Below are 26,622 nucleotides of genomic sequence, written 5' to 3' on the forward strand. Positions count from 1 at the left end.
TAAGGATAGTGCCTTTTGGCTGAAGACACAACCATAGCGAAACGAGGCCGGATTTCACGCTAAGCGCGATCATTTTTTGCAGTAACATAATTAAAACATCCCAAATTATAGTTTTAGACTTAAATGGAGAAGCATGGCCTGGTACATCCTTGATATGCCCATGAGAATGTCATAAATGTCTAAAAAACAGGAATGGCGACTATCATGATTGCTTTTTTAAATCAATAAAGAAGTATATACTTGTTAAACCAAAGTAAAACTGCAAATAAACAACAGTTTTATTGAAATATTTTTTCAGAATGGCACAAAAAAAATAATTCCTGCCAACTTTAGTGCATAATGTTCATACATATAAAGCATTTTGAAAATATATTGAATTGAATATGTGTAGAACAAGCACAAGTTCTTTTTGGAAAATCGATCTTTTTAATTTTTTTTACTTTTTTTGGACCAATTTCTTCGGTTTTCTGTCTGATTCTTCGGCCGACATAGTCGGCAAGTCGCCAGCTTTCTGCCATACAGGTGCCAAACAAACGTTAATTAAGTACTTTTTCTAGTCACATATGCATTCAAATAACAGTGATTTATTGATGACTTGCACCAAGTCATAAAAATCTAAAGAAGCATAATGGTTTAAATGCTGCTATTGTACGAACCCCAAAACCAAGTATTAGGGGCGTGTTGAATGGGATTCTACTCCATGCTATTCAATTAGATACAGATTGATACTAGCGGCTTGAATTAGTGTGTTACTTTATCGTAATTTATTTTTGAACACACCTAATTTTATTTTAGTTTTAAATGCAGAAATGCCCGATTTATATACTGAGGCCTCACTTTACCTTTCACTTCAAACTGTGATTTTTTATGCTGGATATTAAATTAACTTGTTAAATATTTCAACTTACCTTGATTAATGTCATTTTGCCAAACTATAAACAAATTGACTACGAATTGTCCTTTACCCACGAAATCCTATGTCTGACTGGTCAAAAAAAAATTTTTAGTTAAGCCAAATCTTTTATTCATGGCTTTATAATGTGCGAGATTGCAAAATAAAGTAATTTATCAAAAGATGGCAAATTTTTTAAATATAAGGATCGAATTAGTATTATAGATCAACCGATATCACTTTTTTAAATTAATACCGATAACCGATTTTTTACAATTTTGTCAACCGATACCCGATACCGATATTTTTATATACCTAGGAAGTGTTTAAAACTTGAATTTAAATGAAAATAAAATCCAAATAACGTTTTAGTTTGTATACCTTTATTAAATATTAAACCATTATTTTGCATATTAACGTGACGTGATGCTAAAACCTAATTTTTTTTCATCAAAAAATGGGTAAATTGTTTGTTGTACAGGAAAAATTGTGTCATATTTTCGTACTAAAATATCGGCCAAAGTATCGGCCCACATTTACCGATACCGATATATCGGTAAAAGCCAAATATCGGCTGATATTATCGGTCTATCTCTAATTAGTACCTCTGTAATTTGAAAGGTTAACAATTAGGTTTCGCAGTCAGGAATGTACATAGCATATACTCTGTAAAAATAGAAATACAAGAAAATATTTAATGTGACCACGGACTCAACAAACGAGTCTGCAGACTAGGGGTAAGAACACTGGTTTAAACAATGTGAAGGTCGCCACCACAATTTTATGTTTGTACCTACATAATTTTTTCAATATTAGTCAAGCCCTAGGAGTCCAACTAAGCTACCAGCACTTGCTATTTGTGACCTGACTTGAATTTACGTTTATATTGATCTCATATTAAAGGTGTACAATCAAAAATACAACAAGACAAAGTTAGTTACCAGACAATTAGCAAAATAAATTAGAAATAATTAATTTTACCTATGTCTTTGTATTTCTCCCACAGTTATCTTAAATTATATAGAAATCTTGCTCTACACCGATATCAATAAATCTAACCGAATTAACTACTAACTACTGCAGTCTGTGGCATAACTAAATTAAACAGTGCCCCAAGTGAGAACCCTAAACATTTAACACTGTCAAATGTTGAAACATCGAGCATCTTTAAAACACGGTCAATCGTAATTCCGTTTTGGAAAAATATAAGAGGTTAGTATCTGCTTAAAAGGGCGCAGGTCTAGAATCCTACCATTTTTAGTTTTAACACTAACGAAACGAGTTGTCAAAGTTGAAATTGCACAGAAGGCATAAATATTTAAGAATAAATATAATAATAATAATTGACCCACCCAAATCCAAACGCTAATTCTCACTGTAACCAAAACATTTTTAACAATATAATCCCCGGGCGAAAGTGTGGTAGAATTCTGCCAGACCAGCGCCCTTAAAAGAAAGCTAAAACACGAATGCTAAACATTCACATCAAACTCAAACAGGATGTTACCAGACAACTCTGACAATGCTCACCTTGTCAGCAACGTAACAAGACTGGAGAACATTCCGCAAATTACCCAGCTAAACGTATGAAATAAAACAAAGCGCCTATTTCTAAAAGGCTAATATTTCAACTCGCAAAACACTCAACCGGATACTAGAGACATCACACCGATATATATTATGACCCGACAAATGATGAATAGAGTAGGGATGTAACGTGCAAGCGCCTAATTATGCGACAAATCACGAACAGCAGTATAAGCGCACTTCGAGCATTATTACATAACAGTTTTTTGTTTGTTTCAGAACATAAATTTCTGTGTTTATAAAAATATGCGATTTTTTTATGAGCCCAGTTTGATTGAATCAAAAGTTTTGCCAAATCTAAACCAAATAAACGCATTTTTTGGCGCTTCACGCGATTAATTTGCATTTCGGTTCCATATTTAACCACGAGTTCGTTAGACAAAACGTATTTTTAAGATTAATTTTGTTATGACATCACGATTTGACAACTTGTTGAGTCATCCCTAAAAAAATCCACTGGCGGCCGTGAGAAAAATAGGCCTGTCAATGCGGCCGTCAAGAGCTAAAAGGTTGGGCACCCCTGTACTAGTATGACGTTGCTAGAAGTAATTACTTTAGCTGACGTCACAATCATTCTGATAAAATGTAGAAAACCGTTAAATACTCTTGTAAACTGTAATTTAATAATGCTTGGTAGTTATCAAAAATAGAAACCCGAAAAACTCAAAGTCGTTCACACGTCATACACCGTATTTCCATTCGGAAGAGCAATTTCACCGCGTAGCGAGCATTGGTATTCCTAGTGATTATAACGTGTTTATTTCGCGTATGTAGAAAATAGTCGGTTTAAAAACGTTATGGGATTTCCTTTTCCCCGTATGCATCCTTAAGTCGGCAACTGTCCAGCTAACTTAACGCATTAGCTTTTTCACTATTAAAACGCTCCTGTAACAATCAACTAGACATAACTATACGAACGCCTTATAGGACCTACTTGCGAGACGTGTTGGTGCTGAGATGTGAACTGTATTTATTGAAAGTGCAGTTATAGGCCGATTTTTTTAAATGGAAAACACAATTTGAAGTCTGGCAATATGCCCTTTGAAATACTGTGAGAAATTGTTTAGTTTTGATTTAGTGGAGTTAGATATATCGTAGGCTACGGTGGCCAACGTCCCCCTGTTGAAATATACAAACGTATGCGACAAAATGCGACTAACCGGGGAGAATTGAGGAATGTTGTTTGGTCGTGGGAGCATACCATTTTCTATGCATTTGAAGCCGCGCGAAACAATTGAGTTTTATTTGGTTTAAATTGGCACAAGTAGGATAAGACCAAAGAAATACGCACACTCGCACAGCGCAAAAAATGCCGTGACGCAGGTCCAATAGCCATTTCGTGTAGCTAATATAGCTGTTGGACCAGCGTGCCATATAGAAGTTAAAGTCAATTTTATCAAGTTTAAGTCAAACAGCAAAGTTCTCTACTTTTAGCTTGCCAATACGAAAGCTTCCGTTATTATGCCTACAGTATTTTATACCACTAAAGCAACTGCTTGTACGAAAAACAGAGTAGCCTATGAACTCTGCAAAAAACTAAGAAAGATAACTTTAATTCCTAATTACCAATCATATATATATGTATTTGTTTAACCTTAACGAAAATGATAAAAAGCAAACAAAAGCGACTCTCCTAGATTACATTTTACGCTATAGTGCAGGGATTCTTAAACTGGGGTCCATGTGTAGCGCACGGCGATTTACCGACTAAGAGATTTTGTGTTTATTGTGCAATTTACGCTGTAACGGCTTATGCCCCAGATTTATTGTCTACTCGCACCAAAGTGTAAATGCTAAATGTCCGTTCCGCGATTATCTCGGCGGTCAGCAGTTTAGTTGTGGGGCACGAGATTAGTTTAGTTGAAGTTTCTGACTCTTGCTTTAAGGTTGCTTGAAGGTTGCGTGCGTATAACTCGTTAGCCAACCACAAGACGTATAGGTGCATATAGCTACCGACAATCACCGTCAATTTATGGCGTCATTATGGAAATTTCTCGCCTACCGTGGTCCACGCCAGGTAAAATAAAATTTTAGGGGTCCGTGGTAAAAAAAGTTTAAGAACCCCTGCTATAGTGGTATTTTATTAGGCCAGCTATGTGCGTGATCATTTTTAAAGGGTTACCTAAGAGGAAAAACACTTGCGGTCCCTTCAAACTTTAGTCCTATTTTATACAATTATTAGGTTCAGACCAAAACTTAAAGATTCTTGGGGTTCAATCGAATCCTATGCGATCTGTTTGACCAGACTTCGGGTGATTTTAAGCTGAACCGTTTCTTGTAAGACTTAGATTCGAACTGAAACTGAACCGAATATTTTGAGTAAGTTAAACCAACGACATAGAAAATCTGCTCTTTATATATCGTTGGTTAAACCTTAACCGAATAAAGCTGATAAATAGGGTTGTCTATTAATTTCGGACCGGAGCCAATTGCCCATACCGAAGCCACTTGGTAGTATAGGCAGCCGTCCATTACTGGACTGGTAAAAGTAAAATTCCTTACGCTGAAGCAAGTTTTAGTGGAATTTTCCAAAAACTTATAAAAGGATTTTTACTTTGAACCAACGTACAGTTACCTCGTGTTTTTAAACTAATCATCCGTGACTGTAGTGATGTTGTCTAACGCCACCTTTTATAAAAGCACTTACAAGTCCTATACAACAATGGTCAACACACATTACGCCTATTACGGTGTCAAGAATGTTTTAACAGGTTTGTGGTATTTAGATTCCGCTGAATCCGCAAATGACCTTAGTTTTTATGATTTGGCTCTAATTTTTTTACATAATCATTAGTTTTGCTCCAAAAAAGTACCAAAAATATGCAAATTTTGACTTTGACATTTTCTTCATGCTACAACTTTTATGAGACCTTATTTGTCTTTAACAAACACGTCCATACCTTATTCTTATACTCTTTTAACAATTATATGAAATATGGCAATCGCAGAGCCTTATCTAGGTTTTTTTACATAAAACATCAAGCGAAAAAATAGACTCAATAAAAAATGGAACACATACACCAACTTTATAGTAAGCATTTATTTTTAATTTTTCATGACAGTAACTTGTACTTAGACTTGGCCTGGGTAACTAATGAATTTAAATTGACATGGCTAGAAGTTGTTTTGCAAATGAAGGCTTAGTTGCTTTAAACAGACTGATGATCACTCTATTTAAAGTTGTATATACGAACAGAATGCAGCAGGCAGTCTTAGCCTGTGTAGGCATTGGAGCTAAGTTTTTTTTAACTTTTACGGACCATTACTGATACCTTAATGCCAACTTATTCCTGATTATAAGGAACTAACATATCGGTTTTCCCTAATATATCTATTATATACAAACATTTATTCCCTATTAAATTAAATTATTTTATATTTTTCTTCTTTTTTTGGCAATGTGTTTTTATTTAACTCCGCTGTACTATGACAAATCTTGTTTATACAGTTTAGTAGGTTGTATAGTTATGGAACCCCAATTAATTGTTCAAGGAGATGCTGCTTCTTGTGTAATCAAAAAGCTACAAGAATCACATGTTGCTAGGGAACAAGCCAAAACAAGGGAAAAATTAGATGTTATTACAACTAGAATACAAAATGTGAGTATTGTGATTATAATATGTTTAAAAAATCAAACTTATAAAATAGCTAAAAATAATTTTTATATGGATTCTAATTTTGATATACAGCTTATTTAATAATTTTGATATCTACTATGATTTGATCCAGTTTTTTTTATTTTTAGCATATTATAAACACAGACAATGAATAGCTATTGTAAAATTTAATGCTAGATAATAATTAATGTAGAAATAAATTTATATAAATATTGGTTATAGACGCTTCTTGACTATGATGATACATTATCAGCCCCATCACATAGCATGGAAATATTAGCTGATGTTGTAAGTTAGCTTTGGTTTGGTTTGGCCTAAAAGTAATGTACAAGTAAAAAACTAAATAACTATTATAAAAATTTTTAACAGTTACACATTGTCAAACACAACTTAATAAAAACAATTTAAAAGCAACCAGTTTAAAATTTTTTTGGCCTGGATTAAAATACTAATTTTGCCCAATTACTTTTGGATCTATATTCCTGAAAATAAATAAAATGGATTACAGTAACAATAATTAACCTGCTGGAAATGCCTAAACTTTTATGATGTAGAAAAGTAAACCATATTATTTTTTTTGTTTTTTTAGTTCTATTTATTAAACATGACATTTTATTTGTTTATTTCAAAATTTCATTTGGCATTGCTGTGTTCTTAAGCTTTAAACCTGTCGGATAAGCAGTGTAATACATAATATTGACAAATATTTTTGACCATTTTGTGTGCTGTAGGAAGAGCTTGAGGCACTTCTGAAAGACAGCATAATGAAAAACAAATACAAGCAAAAACTCATGATTTTCATTGTTGGTTACGAGAATGTTTGTTTGCGTAGAGTGGATTTGCTGTCTCAGCTAACAGAGGTATATTTTTACTATGAAAAAAATGCTCAATATTACTTTGTTGTAAAATTATATGACTAGGATTTTTGGGATTACTATTGTCTCAGTTTGTATTTAAAAATGTGTAGTTTTTGTTTCTGTAAAATCAACTGCTAAAACACACTATCGCTAATAGTATAATCTAAGGGCACTTTTTTAGTTCTTTGGGACTTATGGAATGCCATCCAACCCCGCAGACCAAAAATTAGCATTGACTGACAGTGATGTGGATATGTTAAACACCAGTGTTCAAGATGCATTGGAGTCCATGACTGGCACTGTAAACCGCCTTAATGATATAAGCAGTGAAATATTAAGTTGCATGGACCAACTTCAATCTGCAGCATCCAGTAAAACAACAAAGTTTGTTTAAATAATATTTGTTTTGGGTTGTTCTATTTTAAGCATTTACTTTAGTTATAATTAACTTCATGGAAGAGGTATGATCTATGACAGTATATTTATTTTCAACACCATCCAATTTGTAACTATTTATACCTTACATTCATATTATACATAATAATCTATTTTAGATTGAGAATTAATTTTTACAAATTTTCTACAGGAGCAAGAAAAAATTGGAAAAGGCATTACACAATGCCAAAGATGAAGTATCTAAAATGACGGATAAAGTTTTAAAATTCCAACAAGGTAAAATATCTAAGACAAAATTTTCATATGTCTCCTATAGGTAACTCTTGTCTAATTTTTTTTCTCGTATTATTTGAGATATGAGCATGAAGGAAGAAAGGAATCAACAACTCAGTACTCAAAATGAAGCAAGAAAGGTTGAAATTGCACATTTAAAGCGACAAATTGATGCAACAAAAGTATGATATTTCAAGAGCGAATAAAACATTTAAAGATCCCTAATCCTTATTACTACTATTTTACATTATGATTGCTTTGGAAATAAATAATCTTTTATTGTCATTTTTAGCAAAATAGTTAAAACACTGTTTTGTTTGGCAAAATGGTGGATCCTAATTGTTGTTATGTTACAATATACACTAAAGTCAAGGCACTAGAACCTATATTTGAAACATGATAAGGAGTTTTGTTTGTAGAAGTCCTCTGAAAATGTACAACATGATTTAAAGCAAGAAAGAAATGCCTTGCAATTGGAAGTTGAACACAAAAATATTGAAATTAAAATGTTGGAAGACAAACTCAAAGCTCAAGAAACATCTGTTGCAACAGTAAACCCTAAGTTGCAGGAAATCAAAGACACTGCTTTGGTCAGTTATTTTGAAAATACATTTATCTATGTTTTTTAATTTAGAAAAAAAAAAAATATTTTGTTTAACATAAAATTAAAGCGATTTAAACTGAAATAAAATCTGACAATTTTAAACATTTTGCATGCTTACTTTATAGTCTATTGTGTCCACAAGTCAATCTTGTGTTTCAAAATTATGCAGGTAGAACTTAAGAGGTTAAAATCGCGAATGGTTACAGAACGAATAGAAGTCCCTGAAGTGAAACAAGGTATTTTTCTGCATTGTAATACATATTGTGAATGTGTGGCAAAAAATGAACAGATAAAATTAAAATCTGTTTTATCTTCAGGTTTTATTGATTGGTAAGGATTATTGTGTTTTGGGTTTTATTAAAATTGTGAGACATAAAATATTAGTATTTAGAAGTTCAACAATGACAAAAAAACTTTCCTTATTTATTTGTAATTGTTTAGGACTAATTTAAACTCATTTTAAAAGTATTATTTTCAGGATAGAGCAGGAAAATGGAAGTATCCAAATGTAATTAATGGCTTGTTTTTTTAACCTGTTTTGAGTGTGTTTATTGGTAGTAAAGTTTTATCATCAAAACTGGAAATATTGTTTTGTTTGAGTTTTGAAGTTTTATTTACTTGTTGATATTTTCTTGGAAATAAAAAAAGTGATTTCCACTAACCACTGATAGAATTGCATGTCAACTCTATTTTTGAAAATATTTATTCACATGTAGTTATAGTGTATACCAAGGAAGTGGATTCAGGGTCATACCCTGGAGAACATTGTATAACTTTTATACACAATGAAACAGTTAGAGCAAATATGTAAGTGCTCCTGGAGAATCATTTTTTGTTGTTGCCATTATACCTAATTTTAATAAAGATAAAGTAATGAAAATGCTCAGTAATGTAAATACTCTATCATCTACTGTCAGGAAAGCTTAGGTGTGGTGTTATCTATCAAGTAAATTGTGATTCCAATGCAGCAGACCACCCAGCTGTATAGCTGTATTTTATATGAATGCTTGCAGTTACTTAACCTATGCTAACTTGCATTGCCTAAATGTAAAGAATATTCCCAATTTTATTTCCTTTTATTTGACTTTACCTTTGTAGAACTTGCCGAACAGTTTCAAGTGCAGATGCAGCAAATGAACGATGTGTACAATGAAGAAATTGATACATGGACTCAGGAATGCAGAGTAAATGTACACGACATACTGGTGAGATAACAGTGTAGTAAAACTTGTGCTTTTACATTTTAAACAAACTACTGGTGCTACTTTTGAAAAAAAATACAAATTTTGTAATAAATCTTTAAACAGTTTGAGAATTTCATAAAAATTGGTTTTTGAATTGCTTTAATTTCAACTTTACTACATCTTCATTAAGGAAATATGCCGCGGCCATAGTTTGGTTATCCCTGGCTAATACAAATGACCCGTCACCATAACAAAACTTTTTTCCTGGAACTGGAAGCCTATATGGTTGTGCAAAGTAGTCCGCTTATCCCTGGGTAATGTGCTTTGCTGTCAAAGAGGCAAACAATAAGCGACCTGTTGTGCGTTTTACTTGTACTCCTGCCGATTGATAACAAACAATAAGATGCGCACAATAAAAAGCGCCTTTAAATTTGGAAACTTAAAACGTTCTTAGTGGCCGACCGTTTAACTGCAGTTGTTCGCTAAAATTGCTCAATAATATGAAGCAGCACATGGAACTCAAAACATATTGAACCATATTGTGGTACAATATATGTAATACTGATTTAAACAACAGTTTCAGGTTTATTAAATTTTGTTTAACCACGAAAGATTCTGCAAAATATTGCGGTGATTAACTAGATTTGTGCAAGGTTTTGTCATGCGCCTAGTTTTAATTTAAACACCTCATGCGCATTTTACGATTCAACCTAAAGCTTTTCGTTCATTCTTAGTTGCTTGCTTGATAAAAACAAAGAGAAGGTATCGTCGCAAAATCAGCGTTACAAAAACTGTTCAACTACTTATGATATACCAGTGGTGAAAGTAAGCCAGGACGGTCCGGAACGCCGTTCTGATAAAATATTTACTCGAGATACGCAGTACCGGTAAAAAATGTTGCTTTCTCATCGCACACCCGATCCGTTAGAAATCAGTGCATTTCTAAGCAAAAAGTTCTACGACAATCAGGGCATCCAATGGCAGAAAAGTCTAGACTTTTAGACCTTGAGGTCCTGGCAATGCACTGATTTGGACCTTTAGGTAAACTCCCGGCGTAGATAAATTAAAAATATTCATTAAAAGTTCAGAAAAGATAACAAAAAATATGAGAGGATTAATAACACTTGACCCACCTAAACCCTAACGCTAACCCGAATCCTAACCCAAATAATGTGCGTTATTTTAATAATTCTTTAAATGCTGGGGAAAAAAGCCCAAACTCGGATGGGCATAAGATGGTTTCTCGTCCATTGTATTTAAGATTATTACATCACAAATTGAGGTATTGGGGCCTGAAGCGTTATAATTATTAAATTATCGCACATTGTTTGGGTTAGGGCGCTGGTTAGCGTTTGGGTTTGGTTGGGTCAAGTATTGTTAAACTTAATCTTCTTATGCACATTTGTTAAGTCAAATTAGTGCATTGTCCAAGACCTCAAAGTCTAAAAGTCGGACTTTTTGATCCTTTGAATGCACTGATTGTCGTAGACCTTTTTGCTTAGAACTGCACTGATTTCTGACGGATCGGGTGCACCGCAGAACAATCCGCCATCTCCTTAAACGTAGTTAAACGAAGATTTCAGATGCACGTTTGTGCACGAAATCGAATGATAACCTCAGGTTTCATAGTTTTACTTGTTTTTTTGCCATGTCAATTCGCAAAATTTTCATCGTTTCGGTTAGTGAGAAAATGGTTCTACTTACACCCATGTTATACACATGGAGAAAAGTTTATTATTTCACATCATGTAAAGCGGTTTATAGCTGACAGACTTTTCGCCGAATCGCCTGGACTCGCTTTCCAACGGATCAGGATGATTTTTCGTTTTACGAAAGATTGGCGCTACGTAACTTCCGGGTTATGTTGAGTTGACTTAAAGTAGTTATCTGCACATAACACAAGTGCGACAATGACCAAACATTTTCGTTTTTATAGTGTATTTAAAGCTCCTTATTACGTTACCTAACTTGGAAACGCATACTCGCTCATTTTCCTTTTGGCCACTTTAATCTGTTTTTTTTACACATGAAGTATTAAATTTACTGTCCTACTCGAAATTGACTTTATGTTCCGTTCGTAATGATTTCTTGTTTAAGTTCGATGTTAACATCCTACACCTATTAATATTTAATGTATTGCTCGCTGTTCGCGGAGGCTATTGAACAAATAGTGCGTGAAGGTGAGGCCTCGATAATGTGCGTACACAGTGTATCGCCGATCGCCGTGTCAGATATCACACCGCACGTAATCAGACACCACTGGAGCCTGGCAACCCTTAGTGAAGCGCAGTTGACAGATTGGCTCTCTCAATCACGCTGGTCAGTGGCCTACTATAGGTGTTGTTGTTTTTTATGCCCGGACTACCTTTACGTGGACAGAAGGCTAGTACAGTATTTCCGCCGTTATTATGGCCATATAGTCTTGACAACCAGGAAAGGACAGGCACGGTATAGAATTTCTGATCAATATGACGTCCATATCAACTGCGTCCACCGTCGATTTTAAGCAAATGAAAGCTGTAAGTCGACGTCTTTCGTTTCGTTTTTTAAAAGTTTTTAAACATTGCCAGTGTGTCCCGTTTTATTTCAATATGCGGTCAAAGGGTTATTGTTACCTTGATTGAAGGACTGAGTTGCAACTCAGATGGTATTTGTAAAACCTTAATTTATTTCAGATAAAACTTTAATTTCCTAACACAACTAGGCCTATATCTTCAATGAAAATCTAGTGTCTCTGTGTCATTACCCACAGCAAGAAATGCAAAAACCTCTTTAGTTTAGTTAAGTTGTTTAAAATAGACCTATTTGTTATGTATCGCTATACTTTTTCTAATTATAGAAATAAAATTACCGAAAATATATGTTTTGCCTTGGGTGACCACTGAATATGAGACTGTATTTCCTTTAATTTTTTGTAATGAGGTATAGGCATATTCTATAGTGAATTTGTTGAATATTTTACATGGTATAATTTAGTTTAGCGCGAAGCGTAACGCAACTTTTCTACACCGCGAAAGGGATTTCAATGCGCACTTTCCTTTTTATAGTATTTAATCACGTTGTGTGTTTGGTGCTTTGTTATTTTCAATCAACGGAAGTCCCAGCACTGTCATTTTTTTTAGGAAATAGAAATGAGTGAGGATGAAGCTCAGCAATGGACCCAGGATAGAGTTGGTGGAAGTTTGCCTGTCTCCCGAATGTCTGATAAAGGTTTTAAATTCTTTCACTTAGAACAGTGCAAAATTAAAATAGTTTAATTAAACGTGAAATTGCGGGTTCTGATAATACCTTAAAGAATTCTGCTCATTTGAATAACAAGAAATATTTTGATTTTTAACTTTTGCCCAACAAATAACTTGTAACCTTTAAACGTTTATTACCAATTTCCTAATTATAAATCTGTGTTTTTGTTTATCAACGCATGATTTTAACGACATTTCTTCGGCAAATACACTAGTTTACACAAAGACCCCCGTTGTATGTGCTGTTATCGGTACGAAACACTTCCCTAATATTGACCCTCTGCAGATAAGCCGCCCTCTCCTTACCACACTTCGAGCGTCAACACAGAGATAAAGCCCTCCACTGCCGAAAGCGAAGTGCGTCCTCTTAACCGAAAAGTGGAATCCGATCGGGACCTTTTAGACGAGGAATACTGGGTACGTGTTACCCCTGCTATTTGTGTATTCCATATATGCTGCACTGTTATGATTTGTTAACTGTATGAAGTGACTTTTTTTCATTCACACAATCTTATCACGTAACGACGTATCAAAATTGATGAAACTACAACATTCTCCCCGTGGCATACTTTAGCCTTGTAATTCAATGTAGATTTATTGACCAGTTAAATTATTTACCTTGTCGCCGCATAGAGTGCTCTGCCAGCCGACGCTTTGAAAGAGTCGTTCGATGAATATCGGCGCAAAGCAAGACAAGACATATCAGGGCTCACCGAAAAACTCCAGGCCGCCAACGTAATTAAGGAAAACCTTGCCAACGAAGCCACCAAGTGGCAAAGTGAGCGTGTCAGCTTACTTGCTCACATCGAACAACTAAAACTGCTTCAGGTGTGTTAAAAAAATTTAATGAAATCATTAAGAAACAGACTCAAAACCAATTGGTCTTGTATCGTTGGACTTCGCAGTTAGCAAAATAGTTTTAAATTTTACAGACAAAGTATCTCCGATTTTTTAATTATGTCACAGTTATGTGGCGACTCCATACATGGAAAACATGTTGTCGCAGTAATTATACACGTAAAAATATTTTTTAAGTTGGGGTGGGTTAGACCCCATATAATTTTTTTTCGGCAAACACAACTAGGAAAATGTCACCAATACGTTAAATCGTGATTCCTAAACGACAGATCGTGAAGGTCATTGTGCAATAAGAATGTCCAAGTATTTGTTTAACTCTTATAGTTTTGGAGAGCTACGGCCTCACAATGCGTTATACACAAGCGTAAAATTAATTGAAAATGTACCTATCTGTAGTCATGATGTTCAGCTAGTATCATTCGATTTACTTTTCTAAAATCACGAGTATTTTTTCAACAAAGTATTAAGGCACTGATCCGTATATGAACAGCATGCGTTAACAGACACGTTTCGGTATAGGTATAAGGTAACTATTTGTACAAGGGCTGTTCTGTTCCGCAGGAGGAAGCGGAAGCGGATGCAGAAGAGGCGATGAGGAACTTGGAGGAGTTTGCTGCGGAGAGAGAGCAAATTGAGAACAGTAAGTGTCAATAATTTATCGACTTTGCTTAATCATGCTTGAGTAATCAGTATAGGGCAGCCATATCATTATTGTTTTTCAAAACTTCTTCTTTAAAGATCTATTATAAAATGTTATTGTTCTGGTTTATATATTTGTCATTATCTGTAACCATACTTTCTTATTTTGTATGATTTTCGACAAAGCAAAAATGCAAACGTGATTCGTATAATCCTAAATTTCGGGCTTCCAAAGTTCTACAACATGACGACAGCACCACAACATTTTGTTTTTAATTTAAAAGGGATTTAAGCTTTGGTGGCATTTTATTTCGCTAAAAAAGACCTGCTGGAAAATAAGGGTTGCTGTAAGCAGCATTGTTACCTAGATAGCTAAGTTAAAAGGCCTGTTTAGTATTAAATAACGACGTGTATTTGCGTTTTGCAAAGAATTTAAACAGGCTAAATTAAAGCATGACCAAAGGTATAAATGTTGATTTATTATAAGTGAAAAATTATAGAATTTTAAGGCGCCATTTATTTGGGTGGCATATTAATCGTCGTCCTGCTGTTAAGTGGGCCGTTGGTGTTGCGACTGCAGAAGGGATAAATCAATATAGACATGTTTAATGGTTGAGTAACCTGTTGGAGATTGTGTTAAATTTTAGCCAACCCTTGCTGCAGGTCATTACGGATCGAACGTGGGTCCGAACGGCGATGCCCCCATGCGTGAATCACCCGTTACAGATCATGAACCGGAACCTTTGTCGTTGACAGAAGACAACATCCAGGTTTGAGTTTATTTCACTTAAATCGTTTTGGTGTTATAGCAAATATGACTGAACGTACGACATTATTTTTTTTCCTTACTAAACTAGCCCTTTCTTACGCTTTAATCTAGGCTACTTTTTAGGCAATAGCGAACCGAAAACAATACGACTAAATCTTTTCAGACACCTGATATTTCTCCGTAAAGCTTCCCAAGCTTTTGGCGTATGTGGTGGTATCGCCTTATCCAGCCCCCTTATATAAGGTCACATGTGTTTGTTTGCCTCATACATTACAACACATACAAATTTATGTTGTTTGCACTACGGCACTTTCGACGTTTTAAATATAACATATGTCAACCAAGATAACTGAATGTTTACCTTGCAATCAACATATATCAGTATTTAACGATTTCGCTTAGTATTTAAATAAAATAGCGTGCATCCTTCAACATTTTATTACAGACGTGAATAGTGATGAACAAGTGTTGGGGAAAAATAGGGATTTTAACATTTTTTAGACCCGATGCCGGATATGACATGTTTGTGTTGGTACACCACAATATAGTTAAATAAAACAAAATGAATTTGTCATTGGCACTTTCAGCTAGTTTGTTTTGTCGCACTGTATTGCTATGGTCAGCTGCACTCAAACTTTGGGCTATCGGTATCACAAAGAAAGTATCGGCAAAAATAGCAACCCACGGGCTTATCATCGTGAAGCTCAAGCGAAAACAACGCGTGCTTTGCATTCGCGCAGAGCATGGGCGACCAGTTGGCCGGCGACGGCAGTTCTCCTTTGAGCTTCTCGAAGCCGACCTCGGCCTCGACCAGCCGACTTGCGAGCGCCTACCGTCAGAAGATCGCCGAGCGTAGGGAGGCCATACAAAAGCGCAGGAGGATGGCAAGCGGTGGAAGCAGTGTCGCGTCACCGCAGATGACCAAGGTGAAGCGCAACTGTTCACTATATAGCCCCATGGTGTCAATAATTTTGCGATTAAAAAAATATCGATTTATTAAACCAATAGTAGTAGCACAGTACAAATATACTGCAGTCAGTCTATATACCATACCTATAGGCAAAACTTCGAGATGCGGCCCGCATTTTTTTGTGCTTTTAGACAATTGTTCACGTGATTTCTGTGCAACATTGCAGTTGTTGGGTCAACGGGCCCCACAAATTGATAAATTTCAAAATAACGAGCAATGTACATATTTTTATTTGTGCTCAATGCGTCACGCCCCCCTCTAAATCTAACTGAAAAGTTTGCCTTATGATCCAAATAATAATCAATAAAATTAGAGTTTGTATGATGTCCTCCCCCACAATACAATACAATACGAATAAGTGCCCCTTATTCGGTTAGCGACATCGAATGCCCATGGTAAAAAGAAATATTCCATCAAAAATGCCGAATAATTTTTACGTCTTTGGTAAAGGGCACCTACGATGTCGGACTGCTTGAAGAATTTTTGAGATGTTATCGAGCTGTCATCGAATTCAAAGACATGGTAAGCAGACGAGTTTTATAACGTCTCCATTTTAAAGTATATCCAATAAAATATTGCAAAAAAAAGTTGTTTAACGACGTTTTAAGTTATGGGGTATGTGGTTGATATGTGGTTGTACCCTTTTCAAAAGGTGTCACAGGAGATGTCACGTCACGCTTCCCACCAGACCAAAGCCCACGCAATCAACGCAGTCCCGACGGCCAACTACAACGCCAGTAATGATGAGGTACCACGATGAGTTTTTTTTTATAAATTATCGAAACTAGCCTTTGTTCTGAGCAACATCGGTATTCTGACGTGGCAAAATGCAAAAAAATATTTTTGAAAACATTTGCCAAACTAGAGTTACAACTTAGACGTAATAAGAATATCAAAGCCCATACAGAAGTAGGTATCATTTTGAACATTTCGAATAACTCTTTATTCATTTGCAACATCTTGAAAATATTGATATTCTTATTACGTCTTACTACAACCTCCAACCATTATGCTCCAGAGTTACAACTCTTTAAAGCAAAACGAAGTTTGAGCTGAAATTTATTCGACAAACAAGGCTCACGTGGTTAATTCTGCCGTCTCGCGAATATTACCCTAATGAAGATAATACAGTTTAACTATATTTAAAAAAATATTTATTTATATTTCCTTTGTTTAATGGTAACAAAATTTATATCTGGCCTATATATCGCCCAGTAATTCGGCCGTGATAAACAGTACTGATTGCACCCCTTAAGTAATTATTGAGCCACAAAGCCAATACAGACGCGATAGCACAACCTTTACCACTAAAGAATTCCACTAAAGTGCATTTTGTAAACGATTTTAACGTAAAATGTTTTTTTTTGCCTCGTCAAAAAATAATCGACTTGTACCTATAACACATTACCAGGTTCAGCTTCACGTATCGAGCATGTCGGTGTCGGTGGAGCAAGCACTGAAAGTGATCCACGAGAATGTTGCGGCTGCCTTGCTCGAGGTGCGATCGTCACAAGGCAACGGGGAACCTGAAATACTGCGAACCCAGACCGCCAAACTACAGGTATATTTCAAAACAAAAAACGAAATTGGGATGATACTTTTTTGAATTTAATTAATTCTGTTGCGCAAGAAATAAACACATGGTTTTAGGACGCCTGAAGTAATAGACCAGCGTTACGATGCGACAACTAATTCCTGAGCTTTGTTGTGTTTATAATGTGTACTGCGTGATGTACATCGGCTAGAAAAAGTTTCCTACAAAATTTAAAATTTTGCAAACCTTACTAGTTTATCTGTCAAGTATATCTCAGTTTAAAGGACTTGTAAGTGTTACGAAACATAATTTTAAGGCTCGACTTTTTTCTACGTTGTAGTTCGCGCTTTTACGATATTTGATAAGGTAGCCTCAAAATTCTAAAAAAAAAAAAAAAGTTTTAGATTTGTTTAAAATATTTTTTTTTGTCTTTTTTAAACATCGAGCATGTGGTTTGCAGGTGGAACTTGCAGAACTGCGATCAGATTTTGAGAAGCGAGCGCAGCACGACTCGGCTATGATCATGCACCTGCAGAACACGCTCAGTGAAACTCAGAGGGGCACAACCGCTGCCATTCCGGTAAAAAAATGTATTGATAAAGTAAAAATTTAGTAACATTTTAAAGCATTCCTATTTAATGGTTAGACTGCCTTTCTAATTGTTAAGGGTGATGTCTGCAACGGCACTCTTTGGTTGTAATGTACAACCATTCACTGCATTTTTTTTCATTTTTTTTTCGATTTGTTTGGCTTAGGTTTTGACAGTTGATTATATTTAGTATAAATGATATTCGCACATTTAGGTGTTAAAATAAATGTTGGAGAGCAAACGAAAACTCGATGCAAAATAACTTTGTCTTGTTATTACCAGGAAGAAAACAAATTGTCGATTTCATAAGTTACTACGGTACTATATTTTTTCACCCTAACCATGGGCATAACGAAACTATACAACAAAACCAGTGGAAGTGCATAACATGTACACTCGGTACTGTTACCATCAAGCCGAACGTATTTTACCAGGCTTCCGGTTCCGGGTTCCCTTCGTCGCCGGCTGGACCCCTGCTGGGGAAAACCCCACTGTCTTCACGGGGTCGGGAATTTACCGGGGACTCGAGCCTGACCGTGATGTTTTCGCGGCTGGACGCGGAACACAACGCGAGGGAACTTAAGAAGTCGGCTGCGGTCGGGAGGATCACTCAAGTGAGATTTTTTGCCCTGCTCTAATTGTACAGTGGTTTGCGACACCCTGTAGTTTTAATGCTCATTGGTGTCGAGAAGTATTGGGGAGTCTTTAAGAATCTGATTTTTGCTCAATTGGTAAGTTATTTGACACAAATCTTTGTGTACGATTTGAGTGAAACAAATCAAATGATATTTTACTACATGTGTAGAGTTAATTTTATTTTTCCAGTTCTTTTTATACTATATAGCACTACAGTAAACCACTTAACGAAAATCCTAGTAGGATGCCGCAATATATTTATATTTTCTTGGGAGAGGGTGTAAGCTATAAAAGTTTGGGAACCACTGGTCTGGTCTGTCATGTGAAATCAGTGCGAATGCAGTTTGGCAACTATTTGTAAAGCGTGCAAACCTATAGTAAAATTTGAAGGCACACGCGTACCTAAAATTGCCCTTTTTGCTCAATCTGTTGCGGTAACCTTACCTAACGCCTCAACTACCAAATAGAACTTTTCCCCCGAAACGAACTCTTTTTCCCTTCTCCAGAAAACCCTTTTTTATTTTTTATCCTTCTCTAGGAAACCCTGGAATCTGTCGTGATGACGATGGACTCGTACAACGCGATTCCAGCCAAGCGCATTGGTCACCTGGCCAGCAAGCTGATGCACCACACCAAGATGAAGGTGATCGAGACCAACGTGAGGAACAGCAACCTCGTCACGTCCGAAGTCTTCTCTGTACTCGGTAAGTTCGCCTCTTTGCCTGTTTTTAGTCGAGCATGTCACGAGATCTCGTAGAGAGGCGAGGGGTTCTTTATAAAATGTAGAAACGCGAGCCTTTATTCTGAGCAACATCGGTATTCCGACGTGCCAAAATGCAAAAAATATTGTGGAAAACATTTGTCTAAATAGGGTTACAACTCTTTGAAGCAAAACTAAATTGGAGCTGAACTTAATGCGACAAACAAGGCTTGCATGTTTAATTCTGCCGGCTCGCGAATATTACCCTAATGAAGATAATACAGTTCAATTTTTTGAATAAATAGTTATTTATATTTTCTATGTTTAATGGTAACAAAATTCATATCTGGCCCATATATCGTACAGTAATTTCGCAGTTATAAACAGTCCTTATTGCAGCCCTCCGTAAAAAAATTGGTGACCCATTAGAAACTAAGAATTAGTGAGCAGCAAAGCCAACACAGACGCGATAACGCAACCTTTACAATGCCACTAAAGTGCATTCTGCAAACGATTTTAACGTAAAATGATTTTTTGTCTCTTTAAAATATTCGACCCATATATGATCATGTCACGAGATCTCGTAGAGATGAAAAAAGGAAAAACGATCCATTCACCCTTGGGCTCCTCGGTCTCGATCTTTTATTTTCAATTTTCTCCATAATTGTTTTTAATACGGACAGAATGTGCATTTTATTGAAAACTGTTTTTAAAAGGCGACGTAGCTTTTATAGTTGTGTTCTTGTGCACTTTGTGCAAGTCTCCTGGCGTTGTTGAGAATACGTTTTTGTAAAACACTAAAACATAAGGCCTTGCGAAGTGTGTTTACATTTGTGTTCGCACTCTCATTGGATTGGGAGAATGTCAAACTTCAATATTTTACGGAACACGTTAAACTGATTTAAAACAACCTGTGGACCGCTACCAGGAGACATATCGCTATTAAATAGCTCCGGTGGTGCAAACAAAAGGCATAATTCCCAGTGTGCTGTACCCAGTGAACTAATGCTCCCTGGAGTTTTCAATCTCTCAATTATCGCTGCAGAGAAAATGGAATCGCTTCAGCGAAGACGCGCCCAGGGTTGGAGTCGGCAGATGGATAGTCTCACAGCAGAACGAAGGCGACTGGCAGCCCTGCTCACCGACGCCCTCCAGCGCCTAGAAACCCTCACGGGCGTGTTTCTCATTAAACCGGTCCTCTCGTTTAAGGGAAAGGCCCACTCGAGGCGGTAAAGCGTTTGTTTTCGTTTCGTTTGCAAAACTTTGTGTGTTTTGTATAAACGGGAGTTGCTTGTCGATTGCTTACTTGCAATATTTTTATATTTTTAAAATCCCCTTTATTGTTTTTCTATGCACAATTCTATCGGTAATGGTTGCTATAAAATAAAACTTTAAAAAAACTAGTGCCTTTAAGCAAGATTACCTCAAATGTGTTATGCAAGAATGGGAATGCATACCGGTGAGATTTCGAAATGCTTTCGCTCGTTCTGTGTCACAAAGAAACATTTTTCGTGTTAGGTATTCGGGCAAGATTAGCACAAGATTCAATCGACATCAAGTTGAAGCAATGGTTCAGAAAATGCAACTGAAGAAATCGACAGCCCCCCAACTTCCATACACCGCAATGCAAGGTGTGTAGTACTTTTTTTCCTGGTATTTTTTATATTCTTTTTTTTTCCTAAACCTAAAAGCACAAAACGAAACATTTTACTGTGTTATAAACTGCTAATTCGATCCCACGTATACATCCTTTTCTATAAAGAGTATCGTCTAGAGACGGTTTTAGCTTTAACAAGGTCGTGAGTCCTAGTTGAAACTCAAAACTCAAATGTTTATTGTTTTGCCTGCTTGCACGGAAATCCCAACCAATTTAGTTTCGGTATGCAATCACCATTTCCTTTCTAAACCACATTGGGCACCAATCGCATGTTTTCAATGTAGCTTCCTAATATATAAGCCAACTGTAAAACATTACATTGGTCATTGGTGCATAAACTTGATTTTCGCGTTAAACAACTCGTACACAGGAGAGAAATCCCGTTGCGATAACAACTGACAGTTAAGTGCGATTTCCCCAAAGCTAAACTGTTGTTGTAACGTATACAACATTGTTGATCAAATCTTACCCGGTATATCGGCCACTAGTTTAGAGAACTGCGACACTTCCAACATTGCTTTCCTTTGTCTACAGCAAATGCCAATAAGTCGTCGACGTCTCAGTCTCGAGCCTTCCAAAACGAGCAACAACCCTCGCGTTTGGTAAGCACTTTAGCAACCCAACAACGACAGAACAGCGAACCCCTTCACGTGGCAGGTAAAGTTTATTTGAAGACATTAATAGAAGAACGATATTGTTGATTGTATTTCGACATTGTATTTTGGGTTGATTGGCAATGTTTATAAGTACCGTTAACACGGTAATTTTAGTTGACAAACGTTTTTGTACCGTTTAAAGCAAGGGTCTCAAACTCAAATTGCTCTGAGGGCCAAATGAGGACGTGTCAAATGCCCAAGGGCCGCAATTCACAACAAAATGAACACAATAAAATATAAACACATGTAGGCTGATTTTAGGCTATAGTTGTTTGTTCTGGCTACTTTGGGCTTCAAATAGTCAGCAGAATCAAATCTGGAGTTGCTTGCAGATGTGGACTGCCTAATATTGGCAAAGAAAATTCTTTGTTTGCAAAGTGCTGGTTTAACTTTACTTTGCCCTGGTAAGCATATTATGTATCGCGGTGCATTGTTTCGAAGTGTAAACCCTTGTTATACTTCTTCATAACAGCGATCTTCTGCCGGCAAATAAGGCAATAACTAGTACCTCTGACCGCGGTGACAAAATATAGCTCCTCCCACTTATCTTGAAAAACTTTTCTTTCGTCTGTGATTTTTCTCATTTTTGAAGCAAAAGACAAGTGTAATTTAGCTTTTTAAGCTATAGAAATTTATTTCAATACTAGGCTAGAACAATCAAAGCCTACAACTCGACAATCAATTTATACATTATGAGATGACCAATTACACTAACACCTGACTGACGCACTTTCCAGCGTTATTGTGACAACTGTACAGAGTTGAATAGGCAATGTGACGTAATAGTAGATCTTTTACCGCATAAATGGTAGCGTTTGAAAGTGATATGACAGTGAAGTTTGGTGAGTATAGTTTCAGTTTTTTGAAGGAATTTTAGAGTGAATTTTAACTTTCAAATCTGATAAAAAAAGATATGTGGCACTTAAATATTGTCAATACTTGAAAATCCAAAATTTCTACACGGGCCGCACAAAATGTTCTCGCGGGCCGCATGCGGCCCGCGGGCCGCGTGTTTGAGACCCTTGGTTTAAAGCAATAACATATAAGTTTTTGTTTTCTATTTAATATCGTTTGTATGATTTTGTTTTTTGTTTTTTATTTAACACCTACAAAATGACGTTGCTTTCACTGAAATACATCTTGTACAATATTCCAGGCGTCATAAACCGGAACGACGTCGGATTGTGGAATGTCAAGTCTTCAATTTCAAAAAGCGCGCCAACAGCTCAGGACTTTAGGTTTGTCTTTTTGCATTAAAGTATAAACTCACAATAACAGTTTTAGATGTAAATTTCCATTGCTATACCTGCTGCGTTTCGCACATGACGCAATACGTAGCCGCCACGTGCTGGCCCCACGTCTTTCCATGGTTTATTACTTTGAAAAAGGACATTATTCAGTTTTTTTTAGAGGATCCATATCTTCGAAGAAAAATAGGCTTTTATTTAATATAAATCAAAAACAGCTCCTCTGGTAATTGTAATTGTTGTAACACAATTACAATTACCAGAGGAGCTGTTTTTGATTTATATTATCATGCCTGGTAGCAACAGTTTATATATTTTATTTAATATATCGAATATGCTGTTTTTATTTTACTTACAAAAGCTTGAAAAACTCAACATTTGGGCGTTATTAGCATTACTCTAATTCTTGGACAGGATATCGTGCTGTTACATAACATGAGCTACACCCTTTATCTTAAATTCTTGACACGTATATCCTAATCTAGAATAATCTCTGAAGGGTTGAACCGCGCTTCTGCTTTTAAATCTTCCCAAATCTCTTACTTATTAGCGTCCCCGCGCACTCCCAACATCCCCTCTCGATTCCCAAGATCATGGAGCTGGACATCGGGCGTTATCAGATCGAGACGAGCAACGTTTACTCGTTCATCCCGGTCGCGGATCGGGATGCTCTGGGGAGCGACCGGATCAGGAATATGGAGGTCATGAAGACGCGAATGCGAACAAGTAGGGATCGTCAATGTCGCGTTTTGGGGCATGGAGCGTTTCTTGTAGATGCGAAATGCATTTCGCGCGAAAATGCACGCCTTGAGTGTCGTTAGTAACGTTTGTTCGCCACACGGCCTTGGTGGTTCTGTTTAAATATGTGGCCTTGAACAAACTGACCCGTTTCGGTACAGTGAAATAAATAAAACATCGCTTAACAGTTAACAGAGAGGCCAAAAACTAAAGTGTTTTTGAATAAATAAATTTTCTATTTATGGCTATGTGCCATAACTTACGCCTGAGTTGTATTTAGATGCAAGTCGGTCCACGCTTAACTTGGCGACTGGAAAAGCACCTTCGAAATCCGCTGAAAGTGTGAACTCTGGCAAATCTTTTGGGTTTATGTCGACGGCCCCACCCACGTCCCCAGCCCAACTTTTAAAGGTTTGTATTCTTAAACGTTTTAAATCCGTTTGGCAATGTGTGAAACTGAAACGTTTTTTAGATGTATTTGTAACTGAAGGCCCGTTTACACTATAGATGCGCTCAGCACGTGAAATTGCGTTTGTACTATTCACAAGGCAAAATCTCTTTCACGCTTCGATGGCAGTTGAGCAAAGCGTGAAAATCGCTCCAAAGCGTAACTTTTTGCTAGCTGCACAGGAGTTGAGTTTAGCAAAGCGTTAAACGCACGCCACAATAGAAATTAAATGAAAATTACGCTTTGCTCAGCTCAGTGCAGCTGTAGTGTAAACGGGCCTTAATAAGTGAAATTTTCAAATTAGATAAACTGCTTTCCTTTAACTTAAAGTTATTGCTAGAATGCCAATTTTACCCTCCCCACTATCAGTTTGCAAAATAAAAACTTAAGAATGTAACAGAATTGTTTTTTTCCATAGCTTGGAGCCGACGACGATCCAGATCCAAACACAGGGGACGATGAGTTGCAATTGCCCCTGTCCGTCTCAGTTGTGACGTCACCAGTTCCTAAACCCCTTCCCCCCATTGTTCGGTCATCAACGCGCTCGAGTATGTCGTCGGGGTCGCCCGAAAAGGGTAATACCCCGCGGTCATTTGTCCTGACTCCAGCAAGGTGCGAGATATATGATTTGATAAACTTATATTGCACTTGCAACGAAAATTTCGCCACTGTACAGTACAGACGCGCGTTTAAACTTTTTGGCACATCAAAGATATTATGGTTAAACTAAATTATTTTTTTTTTAATGTTAAGGAGTAAAAGTACACGTGATCTTATTTTGTCGATAGGTCAATGCCAGACATGACTGCTGTTTTCGCCAAAGGAGTTTCACCACCGATGAGTAAGTTTTGAACGTTGTTTTTACGTTAATTACAATATACTTTACCTTCGACGTATGCAACCTGTTGTCGGCTTAGCGGAGTTATGTGGCCCGCGTAAGGTTCTAGATTAATTGAGGTCCGCGAAAAAAGTACAAAATTAAAGCACGAATGCTGTTTAATATGTTGTCATTCACTAAAAGATCCTTCAGTATGTGACCTGGCAACTACGTGGCTGTAAAATTTACGTTTGATTTACGTATACGCGGTAAGCGTCATGATTTAGCCAGTACTTCGGTTAAGGTTAATCTGGCCCATAAAAATGCGTTTTGTCCACGTACACATATTTGTCCAACGAGCTAAACCAGGTTAACCAGGCATTCGGTCAGTCGGTTTAAAATAGTACACACCCCTGCTTTACGTCGTTAAAGTGTAGTATAACTACGTTGTACATCAGTATTTCTAATTTTTTTATTTTCAATTGATAGTTACCTCATACAGTTATACGTATAACTCAATAAAAGAGAGGTGCGAGAATTTTTAGAACGGTATACTTTAAGTTAAGTACCTATTTAAAAAAACGCACTCAAAGAAATTTAGCGCACACTCGTCCCGGTTATTATGCCGAATAGAGAGGTACTTTGGGTTTTACCAAAATGACATCATTACTGTGGGTAAATAAGACAAGTTATTAGTCAAAAGTTTGGCATTTGCTTGCACATAAATTGTTACCTGACCGGCACCGATACCACCCTAGTAGCGAATCTATATCGTATCTTGATAATGAATTTCAAAGCCAAAAATGTCGAGTAGATCGACATCATCTTGACGTTTCGATACGAAGTTGTATCATCTTCAGTTAATGAGACTGCGTCCCACCTTTTATAAGTGATGATTTAATTTGCTTCTCAGTCACACTACCTGAAGATGATACAAGTTCGTATCGAAACAAGCTACATTACAGATCCGTGCATAGTGTACCCAAGTATATCGTATCTGTTTAAACAAAAAATAGTTCTAAAGGTGTTTAAGTGGATGAACTTTACTTGTGCGAATTCTTTAAAACAGCATTATTCCTTCAAAATGAGAGCGGGATTATCTAAGATCGCTTAACCAAAATCGTTCTCCATAACAATACATTCGTACACACAGACTCGATACGGTACGATTTTTGTAATAATCATATCGGATCGGATGCCTATCATTCCGTCTTTTTGTATTGCTAGGCGCCAGAAAGGATATGGCCACCTCACCCGTTTCCAACTCGTGAAATGCCACCGGAAATACATGCACATAGACATTTACGAGTTTGCACTAGCACAGTCTGAACGCCCGCCATTGACAAGTGTAGGAAATCTTTGTTTAGAATATAAATCGGTGTTTTATGATTTGTTCTAAACCATATAAATATTAGTGTAAGCTATGGCTAATAGATTCTTTGTAGATTAAAATGTTGGGGTTTGATAAATTGTAAAGTAAATTTGAAAATAAAATCGTGCTTTCAATTTAACGGCATAACGTGTTTAAATTTCTACAGTAATTTCATTTATTGCAAAAAATACGGCGTTGAGTTAAAGATGTCCTGGTATAGCGCTCTTTATTTTCTGTTTTACCAAAAATAATACGCAGTAGGATATATATTATACCGCTCAAATTTAATCAATTTCGAAATTTAATTAAAATCAAATTTAATTAAAAATATATTTAAATT

The 26,622-nt window shown here is 36.4% G+C and overlaps 1 protein-coding gene across 1 annotated transcript; it reads left to right on the forward strand.

Annotated features, from left to right (window-relative positions):
- The first annotated feature begins 5,802 nt into the window (after positions 1–5,802).
- LOC146168495 (uncharacterized) lies at positions 5,803–26,462 on the forward strand. The gene is made up of 30 exons (XM_083388880.1): positions 5,803–6,078; positions 6,319–6,384; positions 6,828–6,956; positions 7,135–7,337; positions 7,540–7,625; positions 7,704–7,804; positions 8,042–8,212; positions 8,396–8,462; positions 9,325–9,431; positions 12,533–12,620; positions 12,939–13,069; positions 13,286–13,480; positions 14,072–14,150; positions 14,813–14,919; positions 15,659–15,844; positions 16,339–16,410; positions 16,541–16,636; positions 17,300–17,449; positions 17,883–18,002; positions 18,446–18,625; positions 19,186–19,351; positions 20,393–20,576; positions 20,866–20,978; positions 21,539–21,661; positions 22,817–22,898; positions 23,458–23,633; positions 23,926–24,056; positions 24,512–24,705; positions 24,882–24,934; positions 26,138–26,462. The coding sequence occupies exons 1-30, from the start codon at positions 5,878–5,880 to the stop codon at positions 26,179–26,181; spliced, it is 3,801 nt and encodes a 1,266-aa protein (XP_083245006.1). The 5' UTR covers positions 5,803–5,877; the 3' UTR covers positions 26,182–26,462.
- Positions 26,463–26,622: the final 160 nt, after the last annotated feature.

The sequence above is a fragment of the Ascidiella aspersa genome, chromosome 1 (assembly GCF_963924565.1).
Source record: "Ascidiella aspersa chromosome 1, kaAscAspe10.2, whole genome shotgun sequence".
Taxonomy (NCBI): Eukaryota; Metazoa; Chordata; class Ascidiacea; order Phlebobranchia; family Ascidiidae; genus Ascidiella; species Ascidiella aspersa.

Excerpts from the sequence above, each read along its gene's own strand:
- LOC146168495 (XM_083388880.1), top strand. The coding sequence starts at position 5,878 with ATGTGTTTTTATTTAACTCCGCTGTACTATGACAAATCTTGTTTATAC. Across the intron at positions 13,481-14,071 it reads AACAACTAAAACTGCTTCAG|GAGGAAGCGGAAGCGGATGC; the intron begins GTGTGTTAAAAA and ends TCTGTTCCGCAG. Across the intron at positions 14,151-14,812 it reads GAGAGAGCAAATTGAGAACA|GTCATTACGGATCGAACGTG; the intron begins GTAAGTGTCAAT and ends CCCTTGCTGCAG.